The following is an 18,122-nucleotide window of genomic DNA, read 5'->3' on the forward strand; positions in this document are numbered from 1 at the left end:
TGCTGCGGAGCTTTCTGCTCTTCTTGCACCTTCAAGTCCACCTACAGTTTTTTCATCAACTTGCATCAATATGCTGCCATGTGCGCCCATAGGGCCTTGAGAGCCTGACCAATCAGCAGCAACCTGAGGCCAATTGAAAGCACTTCTGCCATGCCCAAGGTGGTCTCAGTCCAACCAATCAGTTAAAGGCCGGGCTTGAAAGGAGGGTCGTGTTTGGATCGGGGAGTTACTCGGAGCTGCCAATGAGAGTCTAGAAGGGAGTCACAGTGGTTCAGAGTGAGCTGCCAGTGGGGTCAGAGTGGTTGACAGATATTTAGTGAGAGGTTGAGCTTTGTGCAAGCCACAACAGCACACAGCCTTTGTACTACTGGGCTGTCTTTAATGGGACTGTCACCTTCTAATTATCCAACCGGGAACGCTGTGAATGACACACACGTTCCCTTGCGGAGACATGCGCCAGACAGCACACAATGGTGTATTTTCACATCTTTGTTCAAGATTCAATTCATAAAGCACATTGTTCACATCAATTCTAGAGCGTATTCATCATAGCTGGTGTAGGTTTTTTTCACCCCACAATTGCACGATTGCATCATTTTAGGAAAATTGTAGACCAACATAAAGACCCAAAAGAAACATGCACTTTTTAAAAGTTAAATTAATGAAATGTATTACCTGATAAATATCTTTTGACCTATACAAAGCATTCCCTGGCTTGTAAAAAAAAAAAACTTGGGCGCTGTTAAGAAGTTAGGGCTGCAACGATTATTCGATAATGTTGGCAACGACTTTTATTATTGATTCGTTGTGTCACGTGATTATGATGTCGGTTACCTGCTGCGTTGCGCCATTATGACGACAGTTGCACACAGCAGTGGTCCGAGAGGCTGCCGCGTCATGGGCGTGACATTTGCATCTCTAAACCAATCAATATGCTGAATTTCGATGCTGTCAGTACTGCTGGTTAATGATTGGATCCTTATTAACAAATCACAATCAAGTCCTGACACTTTCAATGCACGCAGAGGCAGACTGGACAGACAATGGCTGTCTATTTTCCAAGTCCATGGAAGTGCAAATTTAAAAAAAATCAAAAATACATATTTAGCGGCACGGTGGATGACTGGTTTGAGCGTCTGCCTCACAGTTCTGAGGACCGGGGTTCAATCCCCGGCCCCGCCTGTATGGAGTTTGCATGTTCTCCCCGTGCCTGCGTGGATTTTCTCCGGGCACTCCGGTTTCCTCCCACATCCCAAAAACATGCATGGTAGGTTAATTGACAAATCTAAAATGCCCGTCGGTGTGAATGTGAGCGCGAATAGTTGTTTGTTTATGTGTGCCCTGCGATTGGCTGGAAACTAGTTCAGGGTGTACCCCGCCTGCCCCCTCGTGAGGATAAGCGGCTCAGAAAATGCATGGATGGACGGATGGATGGATGGATGAATACATATTTATTTTCATGCCAGCCAAACAAACTTCACATAACTACCTTAGAGGAGGTTTTTTTTTCAGTTGCAGGGTAGCAGCGCTGATCTGTTTATTCACTTTAATGTGAGTATATTAACAAAATATGTGGATGTTTTTCATAGTTAAAGTATGAAATCACTGTTTATTTATTCATGATTATGTTTTTGTTATTTATTTATATACAGTATTTATACATAATGTTCCTGTAGTGTATCAAATTCAGACTTCCTTAAACATTTGGTAAAGGAAGAGTTATCTGGACTTGACTCCTTGAATTCAGAAAATGATTAGCATGATAAAAGGTACATTTTGAAATTGAATCAAATCAATCAAATCAAGAGTGAATTGAATCAAATCAATCAAATCAAGAGTGAAAATGTGTGTTTTGTTTTTAGATTCACAGAGATATGGTGATGAGGTTACATGCACTCATGCAAATCTTGATGTGGCATTTGACACTAAGGAGACAGATAGTGTCATGACAGATGATGACAAAAACAATATATTTAAGCAGATATTGTATATCAAACATTTGTATGTTTTTGTGTGGTTAGTCTATGGCCTATTGTAAAGCTATTTGACCTCAACATTTTTTTTTTCTTTTTGAAATTTTAGTCATGATTTATTGCTTTAAGCGCTATGGGATGTTTACGCAGCAACCACTTTGTGCACTTTTCTACACTGCCAATTTGAAATAATGTCCTATTTTTGAATAAAGGGATGGAAATACAAAAACGTTTGTTGAATCCAATTACTTGACTCATTGAAAAAAATAATTGACAGATTCATTGATTATTAAAATAATATATAGTATCCAAAACAAAAATATCAGGAGGGGGATAAGAGCAATTTTCATTTTGAATATAAACAATACAATACAATCAACACACAATAAAGACACAACTATATATTGGAGCTTCACACTTCCAGTGTGAGAAAGAATAACTAAATACAGATTGGTAAGAAAACACAAACATAGCATAAATAATAATAATAATCAAATGAGTACACTTGCAAATGAAATCAAAATGCTGTAAACTTTCACACTTTTTTATACCACTTCCTGTATAATTATCTTTTTCTGAAAGAAAAAGCATACCACTTCTGGTAGCAAAAGCTATACTGAGCTATCAATACGACTAACTTTGAATAATAAACATCACACAAAAGAGTCTAATGTCGCATTCTGGTGCAAAAAGTAATGGCACTTGTGTGTCATTACTCATTTTATCATTGATGCACACAGCTGAACGAACTTTTTATTCCGGTACACACGCTTTGCTTCTGGCCACCCCAACACGACTGCCTGTCCACAATCCACATGAATTGGCCCGCTCGAATAACAAATAAACAAATGAGCACAAACGTAATACATACAGTCCTTTAGGCACCTACATAATAGAAATTATCATATTTTCTCTCACAATGAATGACTTTAGGGCCTTTTCTACAGACAGTCTGTGTATAATTGGCATGAAGACAACTCCCTGTCTACATGTGCTGATCCAACCAAAAAACATAGTCAAGGAAAATGTTTTTCAAAATTAGGGCATGCCTACCATGCAGTAGGCGCTGACCTCACACAATGAATGGACTGGTCGCCTGTGCACTGAGCTGTGCGAAGTCAAGGCTCGCCGCCACACTGCTATAAGAACGACCAATCTCGTCTGATCTCGGAAAAGGCCGTAACACTATGGGGGACACAAATAGGCGGCCTTATCCAAATTTACCACACTGGTGTGCTTGGTCATAGTGACATTGTTGACATACAGTACTCATCATAGGCGAGTCACTTTCATGAGCCGTGAGAAATTAGTGTGCTTCCAAGGTCCAAATCAATTGCCAAAGGTGAATGGCTTGACAAAACAACTATATTAAAATTTCACAAATTCTGCAAACTTATGAGCACAACTGTACATATATGCAGTCATATGTACCCCTGTCATATTGGAATGAAAGTGCAGGCTACCCCTTCTCATAACCTCTAGGTGGCGGTGGCATTTTGGAATGAAAGTTGTACTTTTCAGAACTTCTAGATGGTGGCACACATTTACAAAATGTGTGTTTTTTTCCATTTTCCCCTATGACTATGAATAATGCAACCTATTGACTTTAAACAATTATTTGGGGGTAAAACAATGTGCATTATACACGAGAAATTACTATAGCTACTCTGGTAGCTTGAGTTCCCCCTGTGTCTCCACCGAATAAAACTACCAGAGTACTGAAGGTTCCCCCTGGATTATTTCATTCCTCCTGGCGGGTAGTGTCTTCCGAGAGTGACCAGGAACTCTTTGAAGTCTCTGTGCTGACGAATGCTGATTGGTTGACAGACCTCGGAAGCGTTTACTATTTCATTCACAGAGCCGCCATTACTGGATGCGGCGTTACGCAAGGCTCGAAATAAGAGGATTCAAATACATCCATCCATCCATCCATTTTCTGAGCCGCTTCTCCTCACTCGGGTCGCGGGCGTGCTGGAGCCTATCCCAACTATCATCGGGCAGGAGGCGGGTTACACCCTGAACTGGTTGCCAGCCAATCGCAGCATTCAAATACATTGAAAAGTAAAACTTCCAAACACCGTTTTTGGTATTCATGCTGGCACATTTATCTTCCGTACCGCTGATCCTGTCAAGGGTTGCAGGCGTACTGGAGCCTATCCTAGCTGACTCTGGGTGAGAGGCGGGTACACCCTGAACTGGTCACCAGCCAATCGCAGGGAACATATAAACAAACAACCATTCGTACTCACACCTACGGGCAATTTAGAGTCTTCAATTAACCTACCATGTATGTTTTTGGGATCTGGCAGCCAGGTTGGCATTGCAAATGAGGATCAGTTCTCAATTGCCTCACCTGGATAAAGGATTAGGTTTTAAAGGTATCAAAAAAATTTGAAATATAGATTCAGATATAAAATAAGACATTAAAAGCTTGAAATACCAGCATTTTGTTCAATCCAATAGGTGTCAGTACTAAACAACATCAGCCTCATTTGCTTAAGCTACCCTGAACTAATTAGTGCGATGGAAACACAAAACACATGGGCCACAGGAACTCCTGCTATAAGGAACTCAAAGTTCCCGGGCTGTTTGGTGCAAAAGCCCCTACTGTTAATTTACAGTGTAATGTTATGTGTTGTTTCTCTGCAAATAACTAATAATTGCCTCCAATATTACAGCCGGACAATAGACAAGACGGAAGCCCCGACATATGCAGTAAATTAACTCAGCGATGAATGCATTATAGTCTGTATTTTAAGAAAAAAGAGACCCTTTGCAGGTCCTCTCAACTGACAGCTTCATTAAATAGTACTAGAAAAAAAAGATAGATTAGCGACGTATATGCCTCTGGCACGTCATGTAAATTGCTTTGTAAAATAACAATAAATACTATGATAGGCAAAGATATTGTCCAGAAAAGTGTCAAAATGTCTTATGGAAAGGTTTAATCCATAAAATGATCAACTGAACTGTAGAAAAGCTGAACAGGTTTTGCTCAAGTTGCAGGGTTTCCCCACATATGCATTTATTTGTGGCAGGCCATCGCAAATAGATTTTTGGCTTTTGCTGCGCTGAGATTGTGCCCTGATGGTACTCCTTTTGTGTGTCTGCTAACAAGCGTGGTAATACAGTCCCTCAAATACCTGAAGTATCAAAAGCGTCGACATTTAATTTTGAGACTCGACCATCTGGCATCAGAAGCATTCACCATTCAGACATTATCCATCCTAACCCATGCCAGACGCTGGTCCAGCTGGTGAAATGGTGCCTCGTCACAGCACACTCGATCCTTTTTTTGTTTGTATCTGTGTGTATTTTCGCCCAGAAACGCCACTCCATGCTGGGAAAACCCTAAGTACAGTTGTCAGGATCTTCTGAGTTTAGGATTACGCCGACTATAACGCCGACTATAATAGAAATGCGAACCAGCTGCAGCCCCGAGCATGACGAGTCCCCAGCCCCCCCCCCACACGGAATTTAACTCAGTTAAATCCTTTGTTCACAACTATACAGATGTGTAAATGATATTTGTGAAACAAATAAGGACCCTAACCCTAACTGTTAAGTTTTATGTCTCACCATTAATAAAGAGTGTCAGGTGCTCCACTTCACTTCGTACTTCCACGGGACCCATACCGTAATTTCCCACAGGTGGAGCTCTTCATTAAAAGAATTTAGAAAAAGTTCCACCAAATGTATTTAGTTGTAATTTTATGTACAGTACTGCATGTTTTGAAAACAATGACATCATTGCTAAAAATCAGATTCTGCTCATTTGTTAACAAATAAACGTTTTATATTCAAATCACACTAATTGTTTTTCCCCTTAATCAAACGCCCACGTTTATTAAGTTAAGATATTAAATTAAAGTTATGCTGCTGTTACATCAATGTAAGAACAGCATTTATGAAAAACTTAAAAACAGCATACACAAAATACTGTACATGTAAACACATACATGCTTGTTGTTCTGCTTTGCTTTAATCTGAACATTTTTCATTATCTGTTAAAATTATGTAAAAGAAATGACCTATTTAGTCAGTCATTGTTTGTTGCAAATAAACAGTACAATATTGAGCAGATATAATTTATTATACGTTATTCTGTAAGTGTTCATTTACCTTTATTCCCTCCCCCAAAAACGAAACAAAAACAGAAGAAGAAAAAAACGGCCAGCTCCCGGATACCCACCACTGCAAACAGATTCTGTTTCTGTGGGAAACACTGAGTACCGAATACCATAACTCAACCAAGAACCATGACATACCTTTTCCATAGCCACCTATTCTGTGCACCTAATGCCACCTTTGTGCAATTGCCTGTACAATGCAGGCACTGTGCATTCAAGAAACAAATGCCCTCATAGTTTGTACTATTTTACACCTTACCCATGGGGGTGACAGGTGAATTATTCACATCCGTTGTAGAGGAAATGGATGAGGGAGCATGTCCTCATCATGAGAAAGAGGAGCACAATCAGAGCAACTATTCCTGGAAACCTTGTTAGTCTGGATGAGTCAGCATGAATGGCACAGATTCTGGGACGATAGAGTCGGGAGAAAATGGAAATTGGGCGCTGTCCTGATTCCAACCTTGAAAGAAAATGTCAACAAACTATCATCTTGAACATAAAAACTGAACTGACTTTGAATTTCAGTCACAGACAGAGGGCTTAGAGTGCACATATACTGGTATCTCAGAGATGCAATGACTAACTTACACGGTTCAATGTATGTATGTGCACTAGCCATAATAAATAATTTGAGGGTGAATTGCTGAAGCAAGGGACAATTAAAATGTTTTTGTGTGTTTTCCCCTTCTACCTTTTTTAAAAAGATGACTCAAAAAATTGAACAACAACACTGTTTGTCCTGATTAGGATCATGGCTAACTGCAGCCTACCCCATCTGTCTTCAGATAGAGGTGGGTACACCCTACATTGGTCACAAGTTACAATTTCAGGGTATCTATGGATTATTCATTTTTTTTTAAATGTATGTCAAAGTTAGCTTTGCTAAAATGTTACTTCCATTACATTTCCAGTATGCAATATAAATTGCATCAAAAAAAATAAAAAAGAATAAACAAAGGCATATTACTAGATCATTATGAGCTGCAGCGTAATCCTTTGTGAAATATTAAGTTACAAATAAGACAACGTGCTTTTACTTTGGTACTGAGCTTGGATGGCAGCACAGTGGGACCACGAAGGTCTGATGTAAATCGGTGTCCAGCTGGGATAGATTGCACACAACTGTTATTCTTTTTGAATACATTGCGATAGATGACCTAGATACATTGCGATAGATGACCTAGATAGATGACCAATGAATGGATGGAGGGACATTGTCAGGGCTGCTGTTTCAGCACCCTGAGTCCAGCCCGTGTGTTGTGTGTGTGTGTGTGTGTGTATGTCATGAGTGCTTTGCAGGGTTGACGTGTTGGAGTCTAGCAGCTGGACCTTGTTATCCTAATTACACCTGACTGCTCTTAAGACGCTGTGGGACTCCAACTCGTCGCCAGACTATCAACCCTCTACATCGAGTTCGTAGCCTAGCCACCTTGCCAATCTTTTTGCGTCCTGAAGACCTAGTGAGTTACCTTTACCTAATTCTTGTTCTTTGACCCCAGTCTGGCATCTGCCCTTGCTCTCTGCAAACCAGTGCTCACCTCTTGCGGCCCACCAACAACACGGACTCCTACCCTGCCAGACTGGTCCCTGTTGGAACTCTGCCAATGCCGGATTTAGTTCTCAGAGTTCCTTTGTTCGCTTCCAAACTGCAATAAACCTTTATTCACAAACTCACCTCCCTGTCCTCTTTGCATCTGGGTCCAACTTGCAACCTGAATCCTGACAGAAATAATCCATAAACTCATCATCGTCATAAAACCTTTTATTAAATGTAAGCAATGTTTGTTAATGAGGTGCATTTTAAAATTGTTAACAGTCATAAAAGAAAAATAATTTAAAGAAATTCTTTAATTCTACCTCAATTTTATCAACAAGTGAGGACTTATCGTAAGGTTGGTTTGATATTTCTACTTTCAAGTTCTTTTGAGAACACCTCTTTTTGCTTCTCCTTTTTTTTTTTTTGAATGAAGGTGTCACAAAGTCAAATAAAAAGCCAAAGTCTTTGATACTGGGTCTCAGGAAGTATGCTGAGGTCTTGAGTGATGTCCCTCTGAAGTTTTATAATCGGCATATTTTACCTTCAATTTTGGTAGAATTTCAAATTGCATGACTTCAGGGGCACTCAACTTTCAAAGTTTACCTGTATAGACACAAAACTGCTATTAAGATAACACTGTTCTGCACACAGTGTCTATACACTGTCAATACAGAAACTGCCCGGCACAATGAGCCCTGCTGTTTCAACAATGGGTGTACTTTTTTCTTTTTTCCTGTTAATGGCTACCATATGTTTCAGTCAAACTCTGTCCTTGTGTTTCCTTTTGATGAAATGTCGCCAAATGAGGAGTCTGTTGTTGTGACTCTGACCCATTTAACCTCAGGTTGCTTATTGTGATATTGTTTGAGAGCCCAATGATAATGGGCTATTCAAAATAATGAGGTAACACGAACCATGCTGAATTGTTGCTTTCCCACTCACCTGAAAACCTTTAGTTTTTTTCTTCAAAAGTGTGACAGCATGATAAAAGTCATGGTTGGTAGATATCATTACAGTTCAATTTAGCTCTATGTGAGGGCACAGTCATGCACAGCTTCCTGGCAAAGGAAAAAGTCACAATCACATTCTGCTATCATCTTTCCTTTAGGTTGTGAAATCGCAATGTATTCAAAAAGACTTTAACAGTTGTGTGCAATCGTTTTCAGGTAATTGCCCATCTCCCTGGCTATGTTCAGGAAAAGACAGCATTTTAAACTCAGGTTCAATTCAAGTGGGATCTTTTGACATGATCAAAGTACCTTCAATCAGTTTTGGCTCATTAGTCCCATGGAAGTATACAAGAGACTGGTGGGAGAGAGAACACCACAAACGGCCTGAAATGTACATGTTGGCTTTTATCCACACATATTGTACATCAACAGATTTTTTTGTTTGTTTGTTTTTCTTAACCTTATCACTGACTTGTCCATAGACTATAAAGTAAAGCTGACAAAGAAATACAAAAAACAATCCAACAAACAAACAAACAAAAAAACTGAATATCACTGGACATCTACTAAAATAGACAGAACGCTATGATGATGTTTTGTAATCAATACAATGATGAGCTTTTGTTAGCCTATGCAATTGAATGTGTCAGATGATGACACATTCAAATAAATATCCTAGACCTACGATAATCTCTCGTCATGCTGTAACTTCCCTGTCACCTTGCAGTGAATCAAACGTCCTCTCTTTCCATCACATACCTCTTTCGACTGTGGCATTTGAACTATTTGATGGCTGCAAAGCTGTAATTACGTTGTGTTATTTAATCTATTAAAAACTGGAAAAGCTAAAAAATGTGAAAGCAAGAGTGAAATTGTTTTTTCCACAACACAGGGAAGATGGCGTATCTGAAAAATCCAGTGTGTACCTGTTTAAGGCTGTTTAGCCATATCAGAGACTGAGCTTGACATCGCATGAAATGCTGACTGTGCTTTCCCTTTGATGTAGATTTCCACAAAGAGTTGAGGATTCATCTTAAACAGTGATTTAATTTGTTACTGGGAGCTAAAGCATTTGGGACTCATTCAAAATATAATATTTCTCCCATGTTGCCTCGCTCCATTAAAATCATCCATCTAACAGTCCAACGATAGATCATCTATACCAATTATCCTGTGCAGGATTGCATGAGCTTGAGTCTCTCCCAGCTGACATAAGGATAGGAGTAGGCTACATCCTGGAGAGATTACACATCACAGGAACAATTATGTCCTCTCAGTTTTGCTTTTAAAGACATTGTAGAACCAGAAGAAAAAAAAAACATAAAATGACAAACTAACTGGAATCGGGAACACATTTAAAAGATGTTAGAAGATAATTAATGTGCAAAATACTGTACATCCTTGAAATCACGTTAAGTCAAAGACCAGACAATATAATTTGAAATTTCACATAACACAGTTCTAAAAAAAGCAAAATAAAACACCATTACCAGTGGTTAACTTCTATTTACACTTTAGTGATGATTAACATTAATCAATAATCTTAAACAGTGAGATGCGTAAGGCAACGCCACAGCTCAACTTTACATTGGTGCCTTTGCTTTGCCAAACCTCTGCAACAAACCCACCCTTTCTGTGCCAATAATAATTCCTATTGACACTGCATCAACAGTAGGGTTGGGCATCGTTTGAATTTGAGTGATGCCGGTCCCGATTCCAGTTCCTCATTTCGATTCCGGTTCCAAATGATTCTCGATTCTGACTCTTTTATGGGGCCGCGTCAAAAAAGTTTGCATGGTTTAAAGAAGGGGTGTCCAAATTGTGAACATCCATTTTCTTAGCAGCCCACAGCATAGACTAAAATGAACATTTGACTCAGGGTTCTTTAAAACAAGTATCAATATCAAACCTAGATACTAAAAGGCAATTTGTGTGTAACTATCCCAACTGACTTAATATTCATTAATGAATGTTTCAGTTAAAATTTAAATATGGCAATGTTAAAATAGTTATTTGCAACTCTTTTATCACGTCAAATGGTTTATATGTGCAAGTTTTAACTTGACTTTGTGTTTTAAGCATGTAGCCTTTTATTTTGAAGGGTACGCATCGAAACTCAGCATTTTGGCATGAAAGGTAACTTCACACGACACCAGTGAAAACGAAAGTAAAACGAGACAGCATACAAAAGAGGAATAATGCTCAAATGCTCTGTAAAACGTTGATTCCTTTACCTACCCATCGATGAGTCACAAGGTTAGTGTTTGTGATACTGTGAGACAATTTTTATGTGAATTGTGTCCCAATTAATTGTGATGTAAAGTTGCTAGTTTGACCTTTGGTGAAGTTTTAGCTCAACGTATTGTTTCACGCTCACCCAATTGACTTGACTGAAGCTCCGCACGGTGTAAGCTGAGGCTCGGAACGGGAGGGAGAATGTCAGACTTCTACACATAGCGAAAGCCTCTTTTGCACAATATAATCTTATTCCAAGTGTTGCACTGAGGTGACTGGTTATTTATTTTAACAAAGTTAAGAAACACTTTTGTTCGTGGCTGCCGTTGGGCACAGGCATCTCGTTTTGCACGTTCTGGAGGCATCGAAACTGAGAAACACATATTTGTCCTTATTTGAACGATTCCAGGAAAACCGGAATGTTAGTCCCGGTTCCAATCGATTCTCGATTACCAAGGGCCAACCCTAATCTACAGTACTATCGAGCTCTTCATAAAATTGTCTTTTCGTCCAGTTGCTCATCCAGTCCCTGCATGGAAGTAAAAATAGAAACCCCAAAATGAAGCCAGTGGGGGTTTATTCAACTTCAACATCTTATGCTCGAGATGAGAAAGGGAATTAAGGAGTTCCAATTTCTCTGTGAGGGCAGCACAGTCTGGTTTCTTCTCTCTCTTCTTCACTCCTTCTTATGTGTGTTTTGTTCGAGTGAGTGTTGTCAAGCTTTAGTGGAAAATCTGCCCTCATGCCAACACGCTTGGGAAAGGCGATTTCTGTAATGCGGCAATGTAAGCCTTGCTGTACAAATGGGCGTAAGGGACTTTGTGTCTATGTGTGTGTGTGTGTGTGTGTATGTGTGTGTGTGTGTTAGAAATGCCAGCAGAAAAGCCGCATGTCTGTGTGGGTGACTGATAAGAGACGGCCAGTAAGGAGCATACAGAGCAGTAGCAGTGTGGCTTCCAAAGAAACTTTTCTTATTTGAGCATTATCATCATCAGCATCAGCTTACAAATACTGTAAAAAAGTAACAACATCTCTGTCACCAAAACTGCGTCTCTCCAAAGTATAGGCAATCGCCTCTAACCTGCACCAACAGTGAGACACTGACACTGCTAGACTGCTGTGACGCCGACCTTTCTTTTCTACCCAAAAACCAAAACACAATCTTATATTACAATGTTAAAACGGTTAAATTGTGTTTGGCTTTTTTGCCATGTTTAAAGTGAATGTTAGCAATATAACACTGCATATGTCAGTATCAGAGTCCAAATGTGTAAGATGATTTCCTTGCTTTATCACAAGAAGCGATAAGTTCAATGGGGACTTCATGCAAAGAAAGCAGACATCCTTTGAAAAAAACAAAAACTAATTTCAAGTGAGTTTTGGCTCTGTACACTTGGGAGTATGTAGGCGTTTTGATAACTGCAATAATTAATGTCAATGCTCTGTTATAAGAGGTGTACTGATATGTGAAAAATACTACATTGACTTCAGGCGCAGAGGTAAAAAGCTTTTGCGTAAACCATTGATCTATTCCTCTGAGACTAAGCATGGCTTGCTTTTTTTGTTCTTCTGTTCTTCTCTGACTATATGAAAAGGGGAATATTATAATATGTTTTCTGGCAAAAAAAATCTGTGATAAGCGCAATGATTTTATCGTCCTGACTGGGATTTCATTGCATGGACTAAGGAGGCATTTAATGATATTATGAAGTCAGTCCCTTGGGATATTGGATTACATTTGTTTCCTGGAAGTTATTTATAATTTTACTTTGATTACAGGTGTTTGCTGGAATGATACTCACTCTGACAAGCATATGAGGAAAGGGGCCTCGGGAGTTCTCAGGTACATTAATGGGTGGAATGACCCAGTCTCTCTTCTGTCGCCTCAGCCCATTACCATAGGAGCTTCTCTGATGTTTTCGGGGAAACTTGATGACTCGGGGTTGGGAGTCCAACACTCTTGATAGCATTTCTTCAATGTCGACCTGGAGAGAAAAAAACAAACATCACGTCATGCAAAATGATTCATTGAATACTACACATTTTCCCCTTTTAAAGAGTGTGATTTTTGCAAGAAAGTTGGGAAATTCATTTGAAATGCTTTACCCAGTTCGCAACAATTGCAGGTGTCAAGCAAACACCTACACTTATTTATTAGAGAAACAAAGCATGTTTAAATCCCAGTGCGTCCCATTTTATGAGGCCCCTGGCAACACAGCTAAACCAGCCACGGTGGGTGTTTAAGGTGCTGTGCTTTTTCAGCATTCCTCTGCAACCAAAGATTTTTCAAACTGACAACATTATCTCGACAGCTTTGTCTTCTGCGTCACTGCAAAATCCAGTCAACAATTTGACATTTTCCTGTCAGGGTATCATCAGATAAAATGGAAATTGATTAAATAATAATTGAATAACAACGGGAGTTAGGATAGGATATGGAATTGCAGTTGTGTTGCTTGTACTTGGCTTAATGGCTGTACAGTCTAACTTTTTCTCATTTTTCCCAAAAAGTGGTTAAAAGCACTTAACTTTGTGGAATAGTTTACTGTTAATCAGTGTGTTGTGTGTTTGTGATTGAATAAAATTACAATTTCATTTTCCATTCGCAATTTTCTACCATTTTCTTATCCTCACTATGGTCGTGTGTATGCATTTGGAGTTAGAGTATTGACAGCCCGTTTCTGATGTACAGTATACTTTAACTTCCAACAGGACAATATACTGTAAATGTACTGTAATCTAATAATTATCTATTCATTTCTGTCCCTAAAAATGTGGCATCCCAACAAGGCTTGAACCCTGGGTTGATATGCATCAATGTATATGTAAATGTTTAAAACAATGCGTTATGTACTTTATGTGTGCAGATGATTTTTACTCTCATTACCAAAAAACAAATTGTCACATCATACGAAATTACATTTGCCAATATTTTCCTTCTCCTCCTACGACTTCCACGATCGGGGCTCAACTTTGTTTTGTAACTTTTTATGTTGCAGCTCTCCAAGTGGCTCTGTGTTGCAGGATTAACCCATGGTAACTGCATACTACACAACCAATCTACATATACAGACAAACAATTTGGAAAACGATGCCAAACGTCCCTGTAGGAATATACTGCACATATGATGGTACTCCAGCAAACTTGTACATGTACTGTATCACGATACAAAGTACAAAATTGCTCACTACACACACGAGACATTATAGAACTGCTCCTTGCTGCTGTGACTTTAATTTGTTTGCACTATACCCTTCAAGACCTTGTAAAGCGAATTCAGATATTTGCTTCTAAATAAATGATACATGTTTGAAGATCACTGCTGAAATTATGTGGAAAGACTGAGAACAATACAGTACTGAATTCTGATGATAGAGCATTAATCGATTTTTCACCCTTTCAGTTTGACTTAGTTATAATTAATACTTTCTACGTTCATTTTCATTCAAGAGTCCCACTATATACGTTCTACGAGCCTTTATATGTTGAGGGATAAAGACTGTGTTTGGCAACCAATTCAGTGCGGCTACGGCCGCCATTCATGGCAGGCACGTTGCAGCTGCGTGAGAATGTGAGGTGCGTTCAGGGGCACTGCATAAATAGGAGTGAATGTGTTCTTTGGTGGTTCTTTTGTAATGTAGTATGTAATTGTAAAAATTGATTACTAAGAAAATTATTTGTATCAAAATGCTTTAGTTAAAAATATGTACGATCACATGGTCATAATATGGAATTTATTTTGTTTTCTAATATAAGAATAGATCAAATAAAATATTTTGTTAATATAGTAGCCAAAGCTGCAAGGAATGCAAAGCTATCAAGGTCCTGTCACCCTCGTTGCTGTCATACTGTGTTGCGTGTTTTTGTTTGCACTTTAAGGACAAAAGTCCTGTTTTTGCTTTAATTCCTCATTTTAAAAAAAGACTATTCAAGTAACATGTTTTACCTCATGTTTTTGAGATTGTAGGGTGAAAGCTTCAGCTGGCTACTAGTGTGGACTGCATGGATGGCAACAATAGGGAAATGAAATGCCAGTATTCTGAGGGTAATAGCCTATCAGCAACATATTGAAAAAAAAAGAACGATGAACGAGTTAATTTGGGGAATGGTGAAAGTTCAAAATTTTGAATTGTGAACTATGAACTGAAGTAGTTCATTTTATGAACGGTGAATTGAACTTTGAACTAGTTTGCATAGAAAACGTACTTTCCCAACACTGAACATACACTGACACAAAACCAAGCATCAATGGACAAGTTCGCCGCCCATCTGACCTCGCAGAGCCTGTTAGCTCACGAGCTAGTTGTTGGTTAGCGCCTCTCGTCAGGACATGGAAAGCGCTGCAATGACTCAGTGGAAAATATTCCAGCCACTGCAGGCTTTCAGCAGATATATTTTCGTGTCTCAAACATATAGGGATGTGGAGGCAGAATAAAGATTGTGGTACTTGATTGACAGTTGAGCAAGGCCTGGTTTCAGTGAATTCAGCACACCCGCTCACATAAACGTGTATAAATTTGCATACTCCTTGCATATTTTTCTTCAAATTCCTATTTATTTATTTTACATTTTTTTCAATGTAAAAAAATACATCTAACTGCACACCTAATTTCATTGTACTGTACGGTGAAGTGCCTTGCAAAGGCAAAATATTCTAAGCTGTTCTATTGTATTCTATTGTATTCTATTGTATTCTATTGTATTTTATTGTATTCTATTCTAACCTATTCTCTTCTATGCAAAATTTTACATAAATTATATGGATAGATTTTCAGCAACATACAGCAACAATATGCAACGCCCTGAAGCAAGAAAATGCAACAAAATATTTGCTGGAGCTGCTCTCTTTGTGTCAGACTGCAACCTCTGGCAAAAGATTGTGTTCTCATCTGTTGAAATGTTTGGAATGATGGGAACATGTTTTTTTTTTTTTTATCATCTATTATGTTTCTCCTTGTAAAACGGTTTTATTGCTGTAATCCACCTAATCATATTGTTGTCTCTTTTATAACACACACAAGCATGCACGCACACACAGACACACACGCACACACACACACACACACACACACACATAGCCTGGCAGAGAGGTTGTCACCTGAATCACAGGAGAAATCCTTCAGCTAATCCCAACAGGACACACCCACCACAGTCACACATGAACATCATTCATGAGCACGTGCCAATGTACGCACACAGTCAATGTACACATGCTTTATCCTTGAGAAAGCCGGGCGTTATGCCACCTGAGCAAATACAGAATATGTTAAAAACTACTGTAATACCTCAGACATTTAGAGTTCAGAGGAATGGGACGGAGGGTCATTGTAGGCCAACTCTCTGGACAGTCAGGCGATTGGATTAAAGCAAAGCAAATTTATTTATATAGCGCATTTCATACACAAGGTAACTCAATGTGCTTTATATGATTAAAAGCATTGAAAAACAAAGAAAAAAATTGCTTATAAACATTTCAAACAAAGAGAAAAAATTAAATAAAATAAAAATACAATTAAAACAGCATATAGTGCAAGAAATATAATTTAAAAGTGGAAATGGTCTAAAAAGCATGGGGAAAAAGAAGAGTTTTTAACGTGGACTTAAAAACATGCACACCTGGGGCTGACGTCACTTCTGTTGGCAACTTATTCCATTGTGTGCAGCATAATAGCTCAAGGCTGCTTCACCATGTTTGCTTTGGACTCTGTGCTCCACTATTTGACCTGAGTCTGTCCATCTCAGAGCCCGACTGGGTTTATATGCCATTTGCATTTCTTTCATGTATTCAGGACCTAAACCATTTAGTGATTTATAGACCAGTAGCAGAACTTTAAAATATATTATATAGCTGACTGGAAGCCAGTGTAAAGACTTTAGAATTGGAGTAATATGCTCTGACCTTTTTGTTCTAGTCAGAACCCGAGGCGCAGCATTCTGAATGAGCTGCAGCTGTTTAATGCTCTTTTTAGGGAGTCCAGTCAGAAGACCATTACAATAGTCAAGTCTACTTGAGATAAAAGCATGGATGAGCTGCTCCTGGTCTGCTTGACACATGCATTTAGATGGTAAAAGGCAGTTTTAGTAATTGATTTGATATGACTGTTGAAAGTCAGGTCGGAATCTGTCAGAACACCAATGTCTCGGACTTGGTCTTTGGTTTTTAAAGGGAGTGACTCCAGGTATTTACTAACAGCAATTCTCTTTTCTTTATTGTCAAAAACAATTATCTCAGTTATGTTGTGGTTTAATTCAAGACAATTTTGGCTCATCCAGATATTTATCTGTTTTAGACAGTGACACAAAACCTCAATTGAACTGTAGTCATCTGGGACACTGCTAGATATAACTGTGTCATCTGCATAGCTATGAAAATCAAAATTAAAGTTCTAAAGAATTTGACCCAAGGGTAGCATATACAGGCTGAACAGGAGGGGTCCAACAACTGACCCTTGAGGGACCCCATAGTTCATTGCCATTCGATGAGACTGAACACTTCCAATGGTTACTGGTTTCCTCCAGGTAGGACCTGAACCATTTAAGGACTGTTCCATTTAGGCCTACCCACGTTTCCAACCTGTTCAGCAGCATATTATGATCTACCGTATCAAAAGCCGCACTGAGGTCCAACAAGACCAGAATTGACACCTTTCCCAAGTCAGTATTCAACCTTATAGTATTTAGCACTTTGATAAGAGCAGATTCTGTTCTGTGATGAGTTTGGAACCCTGATTGAAATTTGTCAAAAAGTCCATTAAAGTTCAAGAAATTACTGAGTTCATTAAAAATAACTTTCTCAACAATCTTGGCTATGAAAGGGATATTTGAGATGGGTCTATAGCTTGCTAACATGGAACCGTCCAGCGCTCTATTTTTTTTTTTTTAGCAAACGCTTAATGGTTGCTACTTTAAGTGCTTTAGGAAACTCGCCTGACTGAAGTCAGCAATTGATTATTTGCTGCAAATCAGCTAGCACAGACTTCGCAATAGCTTTGAAAAAGTCAGATGGTATTGAGTCAAAACAGCTCGTTGATGGTTTCAGCTGCTGAACCGTTTTCTCTACAGTTTTTTGGTCAATTGTATCAAATTCAGATATGGTAATAGAGTTTTTCCTGGGTGGCTTCAGAAGTAGTACCATTTTATCATTTTGCTGATTTGTGCTAATATTTAACCAGATGGATTGTATTTTTTCACTAAATTAAGCAAATTCATTTCATTTATCTGCTATTAGTAGTTCTGGAGCTATCTGATTCGGGCGGGAGGGGGGGTTGTGAGCTTGTCAACAACAGCAAACAG

The 18,122-nt window shown here is 38.9% G+C and overlaps 1 protein-coding gene across 2 annotated transcripts in view; it reads right to left on the bottom strand.

Moving 5' to 3' along the window:
- The window catches only part of cdh4 (cadherin 4, type 1, R-cadherin (retinal)), a 221,371-nt gene that overhangs the window by 58,167 nt on the left and 145,082 nt on the right, over positions 1 to 18,122 (bottom strand). For both annotated transcript variants that reach the window (XM_061688683.1, XM_061688681.1), the window contains exon 4: positions 12,631 to 12,813. In XM_061688683.1, coding sequence (XP_061544667.1) covers positions 12,631 to 12,813 — 183 coding nt within the window. The remainder of the gene's footprint in view (positions 1 to 12,630; positions 12,814 to 18,122) is intronic.

The sequence above is a fragment of the Phycodurus eques genome, chromosome 10, assembly GCF_024500275.1.
Source record: "Phycodurus eques isolate BA_2022a chromosome 10, UOR_Pequ_1.1, whole genome shotgun sequence".
In the NCBI taxonomy this organism is placed as follows: domain Eukaryota; kingdom Metazoa; phylum Chordata; class Actinopteri; order Syngnathiformes; family Syngnathidae; genus Phycodurus; species Phycodurus eques.